This window comes from Electrophorus electricus, chromosome 5 (assembly GCF_013358815.1).
Source record: "Electrophorus electricus isolate fEleEle1 chromosome 5, fEleEle1.pri, whole genome shotgun sequence".
Taxonomy (NCBI): Eukaryota; Metazoa; Chordata; class Actinopteri; order Gymnotiformes; family Gymnotidae; genus Electrophorus; species Electrophorus electricus.
In genome coordinates, this window is record NC_049539.1 from 4,868,179 (window position 1) to 4,883,177 (window position 14,999).

Sequence of the window (14,999 nt, forward strand, 5' to 3'; positions counted from 1 at the left end):
TGATCAGTGGGAAGCGCGTTGGCATTATGAGAAATATCTGAGAGACAAAGATCCAAATTCAGCCTATACGAAAAGAATACACATGCATTGTCATCACATGCATCTGCCCTTATCAATCTTTGAAGGAGAAACCAGCATCGGAAGATCCTTACCCAAAGAAACGGCTTGGTTATGAAGTTCTAGTGAAGTGGACACTTCGGTTGTCAGGTTCGAGGTTCACCTGAGCCTGCTAGCAAACGTTAAATAGTTTGTTGCTTTATGCACAGTCTCCACAACAGTAGCCTACTTCATACTTTATTCACATTATTCATTTTGGACTTTCAAAGATTGAATTTCTTTCCAAAATTATGAAATAGAAATAGACATTAACATTTAGTTGCGTGAAACCTTTTTTTTTTTTTTTTTTTTTTTTTTTTTTTTTTAAACATGCCTTAATGCATTTTAACATTTTCTTGTGTGTATTATTTTCACAGGCATCAACCAGCAATGTAGTGGAGGAGACTAATGACACACTGCCAATCCCGATATGCGTGACACTGTGACGCGGCAACACATACAGAAGATCCCACTATATCAGATCACAGCTGTGCTGTCAGTGCACCATTTGACCTGCCCCTTCTGTGTAATCAGGCAAAACAGTATACTAATCCAAAATATATTAATGGGTGACAGAAGAAGCCCACTCAGACACCTTGAAGTACACGAGGGTTTAGAGTGGATTTGTTTATTGTGGTCGTTTGCTGTTTATTCATGTATTTTGACCTTTATTTCATCAGACCACTCTTGATTTGTTGTTTGCCCTTTTCTTGGATACATCTGCCACTGTATATATATCTTGTACATAGTCATAAATTTGTATATTTAATTGTCTTGTGTACAACTATTGCCTTTATGTGTGCAGTCACTTGTGTATATTCCAAACTGCCGCTTAGCGTACCATCTCAGAGTGCGGGAATTTGGATGAAACCCTTCCTGCATTGTGAGGAGTTCCCTGGTCTTGATGTCAGTGGGTTCTGTCTCGTCCTTTGGCCAGCTGATAATGCTAGGTGAGTGTCTGATGACTGGTAGAGCCTAGGTGTTGATAGGCTGGGTCTTGTTCTTCCCATTCAGCTAGCTCCTCAGGACTTGGATCACCCCTTATAGGTGTGTGTGTGTGTGTGTAAGTAATTGTCAACTTTAGCATTTTATCTTCCCCACCATCTACAACACCCTTTCACTTAAGACACATAAGTGTTGAGAGCTATTTGGACATGGCCTTCCCCATCACGAACAGACAACTGAAGCAACAGCCTTGAAATGCAGTGATGACTAATTTGAGTAGTTTCTGAAAGAAAACTACAGTATTATATTTTTTATCATGCGCTATATTATCACACTGGTCCATGGAATCTGTTTCATGCCCTTGGGGGGGGGGGGAGTGAGTGTGTGTGTGTGTGTGTGTGTGTGAGTGAGTATGTATGTGTGTGTTTAAAGGTGTAAAGGTGGGTCTTGCTAGTGAGGACAATCCTGAATAGAGGAGTATATGATCTGCTCACTTCTCCTCTGTGACACTGCTGGAAGCGTCTGACTGCCAGCTCCTCGATGGCCTCACCTCAAGAAAAGAAAGATAAAATGGCATTTCAGCATCAGCGTGAGCTTCCACCAGACTCCTATGTCAGAGAACTGAATTGCCCCAATCCTGTTGATGCGGTGATGAGTGTGCTTGAAACTCGGCAGCTGAGAGTCCTAACGAGGTGCCCACTGAGGGTGGGCCTCAGTTGTGCTAACTCCACTTACCATTATGAAAAGCATCACTGCTGAATGAGAAAAGGGACCTTGGGACTTTGACATTCTACAGTACTTTAGCCAGGTGTACAGGCTTCTGTCATCAATCATCACGTAAATGGAAACACACGTTGACAAGTTAATTTATAGATCGACTCATGGTTAGTCTAAAAAGTATAAGTCCATGTACAGACTTGGGTTATTTTACACTACATGTTAGGGTTCTAGTCTATCCTTTTATGTGGTTTCAGGTAGATGGCTGCAAAATACATACATTCAAAATTCATCTTTATTTTCAGGATGTTTGCTACTGTAAACAGTATATTTGTATTTTACTTGGCATGCAATAGTGTTTTTAATAACATACTTGTAAAAACAACAGTAATGAAACTTAAACCAAAATACATATCAGATATTTTATGTCTAGTTATATTAATTACAAACTTATAAAGACACAGTGGTATTCACTATCACACTGGTTACGTACAAAGGTTCAAGGAGGAGTTTATTGAATTTAGTATAGGTTCAATTTCTCAATTATGTAATAGAATTCATACCTGTTAACCAATCTGTAAATCAAATATGAATACAGCTGGTGGAAAGCCTGCAGAATTTGATTACTAACCAGACATGCAGGTTTCTTATAACATCAAAAGAGTCTGTTGTTGGGAGACGGATTGTAGCTCCCTTGTAGCAGCTGACTTGAACTCCCTCTGGGGATCAGAGGCGGGTGGGTAGTGACATTAGCAGGATGAGCTCAGGGTTTTCAGGATACTTAAACGCTGGGGGATGTGGGATAAAAGGACCTGGCCAAAGCCGGGGAGGGGAACATGCCGAGTGGCCTGCAGATAATCCTATAGCCTCCGCTGACTCTAGCACCAAGGTGATGGCCGAAGTTAAGAGATCTCATACCTTTGGGATGAACTGGAGCTTATCCACTCCAGCACTAGTGCCTTACCTTAGTCATGCTCTAATGGCTAGCTATATAAAGACTGTTGCAGCAAAAGGGAGACCCTCTATTAAGACCCTTGATTTGAGAAGAAACACTGGATGAGCTGATATTCACAAACCTTTAAAAATATTGTGCATCAACAAACTAAAAACACGTTTTATTTCTACTAGTCTATACATTACAGCCTATGATAGGTGCTATAAACGTTCATAATATGCTCATTTTTATATCATACAGTAATTGTTATATACACACTGAATATATATATATATATATATATATATATATACACACACACACACACACACACACACACACTCTGAGAATGTATCCTAGCCAGTACAGTAGGTTAGAGTTCAAAATACCGTTGACCAAGTGTACTGCTGAAACAGCATTCAGTGCCGATACCTAGAAGAACTGCAAACTACGCATAAGCTCTATCAGATAAGATACATGGACCGTGTGCACTGGGAAGCGGTGGCCAGTGGGGGCGGTGGATCCTGAGGTGGAGCTTTCTCCTGCTGTCAGAGTAAAATAGCCTAGCAACACATCCGGGATGCACCCACTGTACAATGTTTACATAATGTACAAAAATGATATGGAATATGAACAAAACCTAAAAAAAAAACATATTTATGGTCATTTTTTTTTCCTGTTGAACAAAAGGTTCTTATTTCAACCCTTTGAGAACTGCTTAAAAATAGGCCAAAAGGAATTGAACAAACATCCAGATGCTGTAAAGGTTGCCTTCAGAACCAATAACAGATGCTAACAAAGCACTCCTTGTGTTTATTGACTGGCGGGGCACACTACCCATCCGAGATTCCTCAACACTATTACAGGGGTACAGCACATCTTTCACAGTGTCAGCACCAAAATGAAGAAAATTTGAAATTAATTTAAGTTTTTACATGTTTCATTAAAATAAGGTAACTAAAAATATTTTTTAGATTGACAGCAGTGGCCTCTGAAGAAGTTAGCCCGTAAAGCGAAACACAGTAACGTAATCTTGCGATTATTAAAATGCTTTTCCCAGCAAATTAAACAAGGCTGTAATCTATCATTTCTTTTGTAGCACTTTATTTTAAAAAAGCGCAACATAAATCGAATACATCATTGAATTATTTAGATGAATACATGTGTATTCTTTTACCTCTCCAGGGCCCTGAATATGTATTTTAGCCTACTATCGCAACCGCGGTCAAGCAATCCGCGCTTTAGCGATTCACGGTCTAGTAAATCCTTGCTTTAAATTAAATGCGACTATACGCGCATTTTTACGGTATTTCGTGAGCTCCCACTGCAAGTGGCGAGCCATACCACCTGATCAGTGGGAAGTGCGTTGGCATTATGAGAAATATCTGAGAGACAAAGATCCAAATTCCGCCTATACGAAAAGAATACACATGCATTGTCATCACATGCATCTGCCCTTATCAATCTTTGAAGGAGAAACCAGCATCAGAAGATCCTTACCCAAAGAAACGGCTTGGTTATGAAGTTCTGGTGAAGTGGACGCTTCGGTTCGAGGTTCACCTGACCCTGCTAGCGAACGTTAAATAGTTTGTTGCTTTATGCACAGTCTCCACAACAGTAGCCTACTTCATACTTTATTCACATTATTCATTTTGGACTTTCAAAGATTGAATTTCTTTCCAAAATTATGAAATAGAAATAGACATTAACATTTAGTTGCGTGACCACGAAACATACCACGTGATCAGTGGGAAGCGCTTTGGCATTATGAGAAATATCTGAAAGACGTAGATCCAAATTCAGCCTATACGAAATGAATACATATTCGCCTAAAGGTATCACGACTTTAATATGACTTTATGCAAAAATTGTACAGTGAAATCTATCCAGACTACTCTGATGCCAGACAAGAGCTCGTACTCATGTGGTAGTAGATCTGGGTTTTTTTTCATTATGTTAAAATTCAGAAAAAAATATGTAACCATACTTTGTCAGAATTAAATGCTTATCATTACAAATACAATAACTTCAATATAGATTAATTAAAAACTGGTCTTTTCAAATTTGATCTGGTAATAGCGAAGGGTTTTTAAACCCTGGAGTCCCCTGCCCTGCCCTGCAACATTCCACTAATAATAACCTGTTTTAAGTGGGAGTCAAGCTATAAAATAAACTTCTGAGAAACATTATATAGAAAAAGCATTTTTGCACAATACATATTAAGATGTTTAAATATATTACCAATTGTGCTTAATCTAATTATGCAAAGAAATTAGTTAAACTAAGTAAACTGTATTTTGAACATTTAAAAGTAAAAGTGCGTGCTCTTCATCCAAGATCTAAAAATACGCGTCTTTCTTTGCTTATATTGTGGTGGGCAATGAAATACAGTAAAATGCGCATGTAGTTGGATTAGAATTTAAAGAGAGGTTTGAATTGACCGTGATTCACCAAAGCACGGAGAGTGCGAACGCGTCGTTCGCACGCATAAGGCGGGACGCCATTTTTCGGTAAGTGACATGTATTAACACTCCGCCATTACAATAAACGTATTAAATGCTATTACATCACCGAAGGAATACCTTTTGAAATAAAACGTCAAGGTGCGTGAAACTAGCTGATTTGAATGTTTCTTTTATTCTCCTTATTGACACGTTCTCTTAACTAAAAGCTAAAATCGTTCATTTATGTTTTTCCTTCTTACAGTTTTTGAAATCGGTATGTTTACTTACATTTACATTTTAGTAGTCGCTCACAGAATACAGTCTAGCCAGTACAGTAGGTTAGAGTTAAAGCTAAAGCCGTAGATCCGTACCTTGATCTGGGTTACTTGGTACAGATACACATTTGTAATACATAATATACCATATGTATTATATCATGTTCAAACGCAGCCTGAAGACTCATCTGTCTGTGGAATATTTAATTGACCACTGACCCTGCTCCTATCTTGAACTGAAACTAGTGCTTATAGTAAGGTATTTCTATTCCATTGATGGTGAATAACAAACTCTAGTACTTCTCGTTGTGTGAGAGCTTATGTATTTTTGCACTTCTAGGCATCAGCATTGATCCCGGTATTTCTACAGTATTCTAGTTCATTGGTATGTTGGACTCTAACCTGCTGTACTGGCTAGGATGTATCCTATGAGTAAATGACAAAGCACTTTTGTAAGTCGCTCTGAATAAGAGCGTCTGCTATATGCCCTAAATGTAAATTTAAATGTATAATATATTATTGTAAATGTATTATATAATTACGTATTATACAATTATGCAATACACCATGTGTATTACGTTTTCCGATTTTTATCAGTAGTTGTTTTTTGACCATAGGACAACAGATATAATGAAGAACAAATTGCGATATCAACATATATCACGAAAACTGTAAAAAAAAATACGACGGTAATCCACATTTCTAAGTGAGGAAAGTGCTCACTATTTGAGTTTAACGTCACATTAAAGCTGGCAGTATGTTTTATGTAGCACATTCGTGAATATACTGACACCACGTGTTAAATTAAGAAATGTATTGGGTGGTTTGTAATTAAGTGGTTGGTGACTGTTGGCGACTGTACACAGAGCTCTTATTCAGAGCGACTTACAAAAGTGCTTTGTCATTTACTCATAGGATACATCCTAGCCAGTACAGCAGGTTAGAGTCCAACATACCAATGAACTAGAATATTGTAGAAATACCGGGATCAATGCTGATGCCTAGAAGTGCAAAAATACATAAGCTCTCACACAACGAGAAGTACTAGTTTGTTATTCACCATCAGTGGAATAAAAATACCAAGCACAGCTACAAACCAGGCAAACGAGAAATAACAGCATTTCTACTTGTATAAAGCTTTTTTCCCCATAGCAGATTACCTGTCATTCCACTTCTTTGTCATGTTTTTATGTTTCTTTTGTGTTTGTGTTGTTTTTTCCAGTCAACCAGACAATGAAGTTTTTGTGGCAGCACTACTTGGTTATTGTATGGATCATAGCTGAGAGTGAGTCACACTGCCACATCGTTGACAAATCTATATTTTTTTGCCATAAGTCATGACTTAAAAATAGAAACTGTACCAGTGGAGTGCGGTGTGTCCTGTGTGTGCTTCCTCCCTAGGGCCGCTGATTCTTTCTTGTGTGTCAGTGAGGTTCCCAAGCAGGGAGCCTGTCTATGTTGCTCTTGGCAGAACGCTAGTTCTGAAAGCTCAGTTTGAAGTACAGCCTGCAGAAAAGATTCGCCTGGTGACGTGGGACCATAAACGCGGCTCCCAGGAGGTCCGGCTCGTCACAAACAACTCCCCGCACAATAACAGGGTGACTGTGGAGATGGACCGTCAGCAGCTGCGACTCACTGGAGTGCAGAACAGTGATTATGGACACTATACTGTTATGGTCACAGATGACAAGGGGAACCAGATATCTGCTTCTGTCGAGGTGCTAAATGTTCGTAAGTGCCTCCGGTTATATTTTGGCCCTACTCATTTTATTTTATCTGTAGTACCATATTAGCTTTATTCAAATAACTTTGGATACCTAAACCTAGCCAAAGACTGCACCACTTTTAAATGTTAACCTGCCTATAGCACTCAGTCAGCACTTTGCAGAACAGTATCAGGGATCAGAAACCATGAATCATAAATCATGAATCAACTCCCGCAGTACTTTCAGAGCCCTCTCTCTCTCTCTCTCTCTCTCTCTCTCTCTCTCTCTCTCTCTCTCTCTCTCTCTCTCTCTCACACACACACACACACACACACACACACACACACACACACACACACACACACACACACACACACACACACTCACACACACACACACACACACACACAGATAGTCCTCCTGTGGCATCACTTTCCCTGCAGTGTACTCTGCAAACCAAGGGGGCTCAGTGGGACGTCCCATCATATACATGGTGGATGGATGGCGTGGAGGTTACCAATTTAACTGCTAACCTGTCAGCAGATCACAGCACATTCTACCTCCAGGAGAGTCTGGCCCAGAACTACACGTGCATTGTCAACAGCAACCAAGGGACCAGCAGGGTGGAATGTCTGAAAGGTAGTGTCCTGTTCACACAGCCAAGCAGGGCATTAGTGGAATGTCCCATAATCCTAGAGACCAATGGTATAAACACGCGCACACACACACACACACACACACACACACACACACACACACACACACACACACACACACACACACACACACACACACACACACACACACGAGGAAGAGGTTCCAAATGCTAGAGGTTTTATCACAGAAATGGGGCATGTTAGAGGAGTCAGGCAGGTGCTTAGAAACCAGAAAGACAAACCTGTATCTGGAATGCTCAGTATGCTACATGGGAAGAGGTAGGCGTGGCAGTGCAGGGATGAGTGTGGTTCCTGCAGTTTGTAACAACCAACAGTTCTGCAAGGAGCTGGGAAGACCTGGAACAGTTCATCCGCTAGTCTATGTCTAGTTTTTCATGTGTTAATTCAGGAAAATTGCATTGTGAACGTGCAGTAAATTCCCAAGATTAGGACAAGGAACCTCCACTTTAGAGGACATAAAGAATAATTAGCTTGCTGGATGATGTGACAGCTCCATCACTGTTTGTTTCTTTCAGTAGCTCCTGATCCAGATCACAAGAACTGGGGTCTGATTGCAGCTGTGATCATTGAGACAGTGGTCATTGTTTGTTTCATTGGGTAAGATTTTTTAAAAATATATATATGTTTTATCAACTCATTTTATCATCCATTATTTTTTAAGCTTATTCCTCAAGAATATGTATTTGTAGGTATCACTGCATGGAGTACTTACGAAGGAGAAAGAAGTGATAGAACATCTCTTCACTACCACCAACAGTCTTTTTAATTTTTTTAAATGTAAATAATATATTAGAATATAATATTATTAGAATATAATATGTAAATATTATATTAAAATATATTTTAAAAATAATGATATTAAGTACTGAATAAAATTAATTATATTGCATTTATCATATATAACTGCTTATACACTCATAAAAGTACAATAATTAATTCTATGATTATTGAAAAAATATTTAATTACTTATCTACACTGTTTTATTTAATTTAGATTACTTCACTATAAATATATATAGATTTATTTATTTATATGTATAGAATCACACCACACACACACATACACACACACGTGTATTCACACCTACATAATGTCTCAAGCACTGAATGTTAATATATATTTAATTAAAATAGAATGAATATTCTTGTCCACTCCTTATTTTGAAGTATTCCATTTTGTATTCAATCCAACCATGAATTTAGTTCTTTACAACCTTTCCAAATGAAGCAGGAGGCTATTCAGTGCCAAGTATTTTACTTTCCAAAGACGTGAGTACAGCAGAGAAGTGTTGAGGAAAAATGTGCACTGCACAGGACATGGAAAGAGGACATATGAAGAGAAAATGGTCACACTTCTAGGGCTGTGGACAGATCCTGCACGTCCTTCCTAAGCGCTTCCTTCTGGGCTGAACATGCTCATATTTCATTCAGCCCCAAATGGTGCTCCATGCTCAAGTACACTCAGCAGAACATGGGAGGAACTAGAACTTCATGACCATGTGACCATGCGAACTTGGCTGTGAACCCCTCTTCTGCATATTGCTTTGTGCAAAGATGATTTGATATATGCTACGATAAATAGGTATGACTTCTTTTCCATTTGACAGTGCAGTTTGGACAAATTGCTTTAAATTCTCACTTAACTTCATGAAAACGTGACGTACCGTTACACAGTGCAAATAATAGTCGTGATTTTGGTCTCTCCAGTAGCCAAGTGCCATGGAACTCAGATCGCAGTTGTTTTGGACTGTCATCCTTATGCAAGTTTTAGGTGAGACCTTTTCTCTACTGACTTGTGACTAAAATCTATAGACTAAGCATAAAAACTCAGAATGTTTTGCATGTGGCCTGTGAGCTTGTGTGCTGATATGTCAAATGTGATCCATGTATTTTTCTGTTGTGAGATAGGGGAATGGGTGTTTTGTGTTAGCATAGCCTACTGGTTTCCACTCGACAAAGTCTCAATGTCAGTGCTCCAACTTTAGACTACAAATGGAATTGTAATATGAGCAGCTTAGTCCACTAAATCATGTAAGGTGGTTTTGAAAAATTAGGAGTTGTCTCTACCCTGGACATTCACAAGTCCCAGTGCAACTGGAATTATTACTTTTTCAATCATTCACACGTGGCAGTTGCTCATAGGCCGCTTAAAAACGAGAGGTCCCCAGTATCCAGTTCCGGGAACAGCTTCCTGAGAAAGTATTAATCGTGTGTCTGGGCGCTCCCCACTGTCCTACGTGGTGTACTCTGTGCGTGAACAGCCATAATGTAAACTCTCCGCCACTGCTCTGTGTAGAGTACCACTGTGTTATCGTGTGTTTCCTCAGCCAGCAGCCCATCCACGTGCTGATTGGACAGGACCTGATCCTGCGGGCTCAGCTAGACCTCCCAGCAGGAGACCACATTACCAAGGTGACTTGGGAGCACGAAGCAGGGAAGAGGGCTTCTCGGAGAATGAAAGTGGGCGAATATCCCAGCCAAGGCTCCGGTGGCAGGGTGGGCGTGAACCACAATGGAGCTTTGATTTTACAGAAATTCCAGATGGAGGACAGCGGTGTGTACACAATCACGGTCACAGATCAGAGGGGAGGCCAAACTTCAGCACACTGCTGAAGTTCCTTTGGTTTCATTGACCGCAGTGTGTTTGAAGATGAGGAAAAAAAAACATTCCTCAATCGAGAAGTGTGGAAAATCTCTGGTATCCACATATTGTTTGACTGTTCCTTCTTACTGACTTTCACATGTTGACAACTGCTCTATCCTGTACATTCCATGTGACTCTGTATGTGTGTGAGTGATGTTTGCCCCACTCCAGAGGCCGGGCGTCACGTATCCGTGATGGTGAACGTGTCGCACTCGAGTCAGGAGGCGTGGGGCACAGATCCCACTTTCACCTGGCTGCATGAGAAGGTGTCCGTTACAGAAGCGTTGGGGCACATGTCACCTGACGGCAGCTCCCTCTACCTGGCCGGACCGCTCTGTGGACACTTCACCTGCGTGGTGAGCAACAAACTGGGGCACAGCTCTGCCACCTACACAGCAGGTACAACACCCAGAGCATCTCCTCTCCTCCTTTTAATACCAGCACATGTCAATTTTGGAGTAAAAATTTTAAATTGTCTATTTGTTTTCAAAAGCAAAAGATTTGTTATATTTGCGCCATGCCATCTGGCAGTACCGAAATCTAATGATCAAATGTTTAAATGGTGTTTTTGCATTCTAGAAGAGAAATTCTATGGGTGTTTCTCTGAATTTTCAGGGTTTCTTACAAAAGAGAAAGAATTGTTTGAATATAGTCTGTTATAAGTTCTGCTCTCAAAAGTCAAGTGCGATCTGTGAGGTTTTAACCGGAAGGTTTTATATTTTAGCAGCTAAGCTAATGCTCAGGTATAGCTCAATCAGCTTGCTTCAAAACTGTACAAGATATGGTAAATTCTCTGGCCAGAACTTAGCTGGTGTGTGTGTATATATAAGTGGTGTATGTTTGAGCTCTGTGCTGTACCTTTCAGAGCCCTGTGAACGAGAGAGCGGAGGCACTACTGTAGCTGTGCCTCACGCTCCTGCTATTTGTGGCTGGAGGTATGGCCTTCCTGCTCTGGAGGTACAGGAACACACACTTCACAAGACAACCTCCACATTAACACACATTCACTGCCAGTTCAATTCACCAGACATGTGTGCAGTGAGCAATGGCCACTAAATGGACACAGAAATCTCAAAGCCCATGTTCACCAGACAGGTCAATTCAGTACACATTACACCTTCCTCCGTATACACAGAGATAGAGTGTGACCAGCCCCTACTCTCCTATTCCTCAGTGCTGACAGCATCAGTGCATTCAAGAAGGTTACACACTTTCAACAGCAAAGGCCAAGTTCATAACTTTATATTTTCTTCCTTATTTGAGTGCTGAGCCCCTGCTTATTTGAGCGCTGAGCCCTTGCTTATTTCTGTTCCAGGAAACACGAGCAGTACAACAGCAGAAGGGAGAGGCTAGTGGAATGAAACTCAGAAGGCCCAGTGCATATGGGTGTGACCCACATAACCAAACAAGAAGTAGCGCCCTCTCCCCTGACGATATGTGAATGAAAAGTGTTATCTAATGTCCCTCGGTGTGCACATTAGTTCATATTAGTTCATTTGGTTGACTCTTTCAAAATGGTTTGAAGAAGGGAAGGAAGCTGATGAGTCACCAGCCAAAGCTGGTGCATTTCTGTACTCTCTGTATTTATATATGTTTTTAAGCACTACCACATACACGGTTTTAGCTGGAAGTTATTAAAGAATAATGTTTTTTAAAGCTTTGAACTCAGAAGCAGGCTAGCAGAGCCTTTGGAGGACAGGTTCATCCAAGAACATGAACATGAACATGAAGATAATGCACACGTGTCTGAAGTCACTTTTTATGTAGTCATTGTGGGCTGGTATTGTTGTTGCATGAAAGGCCCAGTGTCTAGTCAAGAACTATCGGCTTCACTTCAGTACAGCACTAGGGCAGAGGCAACGAAAGCTTTAAAAAAGTGGTTTAAAAAAAAGTCACGAAATATCATAATTCCTGATAATGACTTGCTATTATTACAATAAAACAGAAGGAAAGTGAAATACTTTTGTTTTAAATGGATCTAAAACAACAAAACTGTGACTGCATCCATTTCAACAATTAAATCTATTCTATAAAATTTGAGGGAAACAATGGCTTTATTTCCAAAAACTGATACAGGTTGTCTTTCAGAATACCTGCACTAGCAGGGTTTGGCTACCTGCATGCACTGAAGAACAAAAATCAAACTTCATGAAATTCACAGCGTGGGGGTTGGACTTAGTTGGCCAACAAAAAACAGACATGGCCTTATACCCACTTACTCACACTACAGCAGATGAGCTGCATATTTAGCCACAGAGGACAAAGCTCTTGAAAAAAAGGCGTGCCTACATGACACACAACTGCTAAATCAATCATGCAGATAAACTCACATTACAAAGTCCACCTTGGCCACTAAGAGACGGTTACCATGTCGATAGCATACCACAGACTTATAGCAGACATGGTGGCATGGAAAGAGAGGTGTCTTAAAAAGTGTTGGAAGGCGATTTTACCAGTTTTTAGACTAGACTTTGGACTTTCTTGCACTAGAAAATTTAGAAGACGAATAAGAGAATGACACACTTTTGCTAAGTAACATGAAGGTGAGATAAAATAAAATGTTTGCTCTCTTTAAAAAAAGACATCTGATCACCGAATGGAGCCTTAATGTGTAACCATGGACAGACATTCTGGTACAAATAAGCTAATAAGCTAATGTAGCAATAACCTAATCTATCAATAAAGGTTTATGATTAATTTTCAGTGGAAATTTTATCCCCTGCAAAATGGTCGATGTGAAAATGATCCCAAATGGACTGCGATCTTTAAACACCTGAGACATTTTCCAGTGCTGTAGAGAGTATTTTATACACAAAACTAGATTTTACTGTATTTAAGCAGTGTGCAGATAGCTGAAGACCAGTGCTAGCAAACAGGTGAAGGTTGTCACTGACATTTGAGCTATCTGTCTTTTTATTATTAATCATCATTAAATGTTTTATAACACTGCATGTAGAATTGAGCGACTTAAATGATGTGCTTCCCAGGCAGGTTTACTGGTAATGTAGGCAACAAAAACAAGTGGTTGACTAAACTGCTAAAGTGACACCATTGCACATGGCTTACAAAAATACACCGCTTCTTAGCGAACTAGTATGCAGGAGGCTGTGTCATAAGCATGTTAGGAGGAGTTATATTTACATAGCACCCTTCAGAGAAGTCAAGGTCACTTTACAATTAACACAGCCAACTTTTACATCCAGTCACGCACCACTGAGGAGCATCAGTAAATTGTGCACAGGAAACATAAGTGCCCTGGAGAACACCAACCACCACTGGGCAAACAAACATCAACCACCACTGGGCAAACAAACACAAACACACACACACACACACACACACACACACACACACACACACACACACACACACACACAAAGCCTCATTAGGACGGCCTCAATGTTTATGGACTGTGCTGTGGGAGGAAACCAGAGACCCTGAGTGTAAGTCTTGCAGACAGGTACAGCATGGAAACTCCACAGATAAGGACTTGGAGCAGAACCCTTATCGCTGAGAGGCAATGCCAACCCCCCCCCAAGCCCCCATGCTGCCTATGCAGCATGGCAGTTTAAGCCACAAAACCTCGATGAACCATAAAATATGAAACATTTTATGCCACACATGCTACAACATGGTTGTTCATTTACAATCGGGTCAGCGCGAAGCCTAGAAATCAAGGGCGACGGGCAGACGGGAGTGTGATCTCAGTGGAGGCTCATATTCTACATGTGAGCTGATTGGTCAGTGAACTTGTTTTTACTCTACTGCTCATAACCACTGGAATGTTGCTATAGATCTATGAATCCCAGCCTTCAGCCAAAAGATTTACACATGAGCCAGCTAGGTAAACTAAAAACCTGGCTATACAGTTCAGCTGTAAATTCAAGAATCAGAAATGGGGTGGAGCTCCACATCACACTGAAATAAGCAAATATAAATAAGTATCACACTGAACCTTCTCTCCATTGAGGGTTGGGTGGCCTGTAACACCCTGTCACTATTTATGTACAGTTGTGTTCAAAATAATAGCAGTGTGTTTAAAAACATGAGTAAAGCTCAGAATCCTTAAAATAGTTTTTATTTCCATGCATTGAGAACACTGCACATTATATTCTAAATAAAAAAATGAAGAAAAATGTATACATTTTTAATTACTTTACAGAAAATGATGAAAAATGGATATTGGGCTGTTAAAAAAAAATAGCAGTGTCTGCATTTTTCTTCACAAACTCAAATATTTACTGTATAAACTGAAAAATCTTTAGGATTTAGCATTGCTGTGAATCACTAAACTAATATTTAGTTGTATAACCACTGTTTCTTAGAACTGCTTCACATCTGTGTTGCATGGAGTCGACCAACTTCTGGCAGCTGTGAACAGGTATTCCAGCCCAGGATGATTTGACAACTTTCCACAATTCCTCTGCATTTCTTGGTTTTGCCTCAGAAACAGCATTTATGATGTCCCCCCACCAAGCTTTCTATCGGATTAAGGTCCGGGGACTGGGCTCGCCACTCCATAACTTTAATTTTGTTGGTCTGGAACCAAGATGCTGCTCTC

At 40.2% G+C, this 14,999-nt stretch overlaps 1 protein-coding gene and 1 long non-coding RNA gene across 15 annotated transcripts; both read left to right on the plus strand.

Moving 5' to 3' along the window:
* Nucleotides 1-13: 13 nt before the first annotated feature.
* On the plus strand, nt 14-2,628 carry LOC118241358. Of its 4 annotated transcripts, none has more exons than XR_004776012.1 (3): nt 14-207; nt 474-622; nt 902-2,628. It is a non-coding gene; the product is annotated as an uncharacterized LOC118241358 (long non-coding RNA). The 4 variants fall into 4 exon arrangements; XR_004776014.1 differs by having other exon boundaries at nt 933-2,628; XR_004776013.1 differs by having other exon boundaries at nt 474-591.
* Nucleotides 2,629-4,073: 1,445 nt separating this feature from the next.
* si:dkeyp-97a10.2 lies at nt 4,074-12,473 on the plus strand. 11 transcript variants are annotated; one of them, XR_004776106.1, is made up of 11 exons: nt 4,074-4,527; nt 5,084-5,202; nt 6,634-6,696; nt 6,813-7,142; nt 7,529-7,756; nt 8,310-8,391; nt 9,226-9,376; nt 9,502-9,565; nt 10,122-10,837; nt 11,304-11,395; nt 11,754-12,473. XR_004776106.1 is itself a non-coding variant. In XM_035526603.1 (6 exons), the coding sequence occupies exons 1-6, from the start codon at nt 5,380-5,382 to the stop codon at nt 9,287-9,289; spliced, it is 798 nt and encodes a 265-aa protein (XP_035382496.1). In that variant the 5' UTR covers nt 5,315-5,379; the 3' UTR covers nt 9,290-9,492. The 11 variants fall into 11 exon arrangements, 2 of the variants coding, with proteins under 2 accessions (XP_035382496.1, XP_035382497.1); XR_004776108.1 differs by lacking the exons at nt 4,074-4,527; nt 5,084-5,202 and adding an exon at nt 5,211-5,295 and having other exon boundaries at nt 10,122-10,206; nt 10,327-10,837; XR_004776110.1 differs by lacking the exons at nt 4,074-4,527; nt 5,084-5,202 and adding an exon at nt 5,211-5,295 and having other exon boundaries at nt 10,122-10,206; nt 10,590-10,837.
* The last annotated feature ends 2,526 nt before the right edge of the window (nt 12,474-14,999 follow it).

Bases quoted from the DNA above. Each gene is read 5' to 3' on its own strand.
- si:dkeyp-97a10.2 (XM_035526603.1), top strand. From the start codon at position 5,380: ATGTTTTTCCTTCTTACAGTTTTTGAAATCG. The intron at 5,411-6,633 runs GTATGTTTACTT...TGTTTTTTCCAG, and splicing joins TCTTACAGTTTTTGAAATCG to TCAACCAGACAATGAAGTTT. The intron at 8,392-9,225 runs GTAAGATTTTTT...TATTTCATTCAG, and splicing joins GTCATTGTTTGTTTCATTGG to CCCCAAATGGTGCTCCATGC.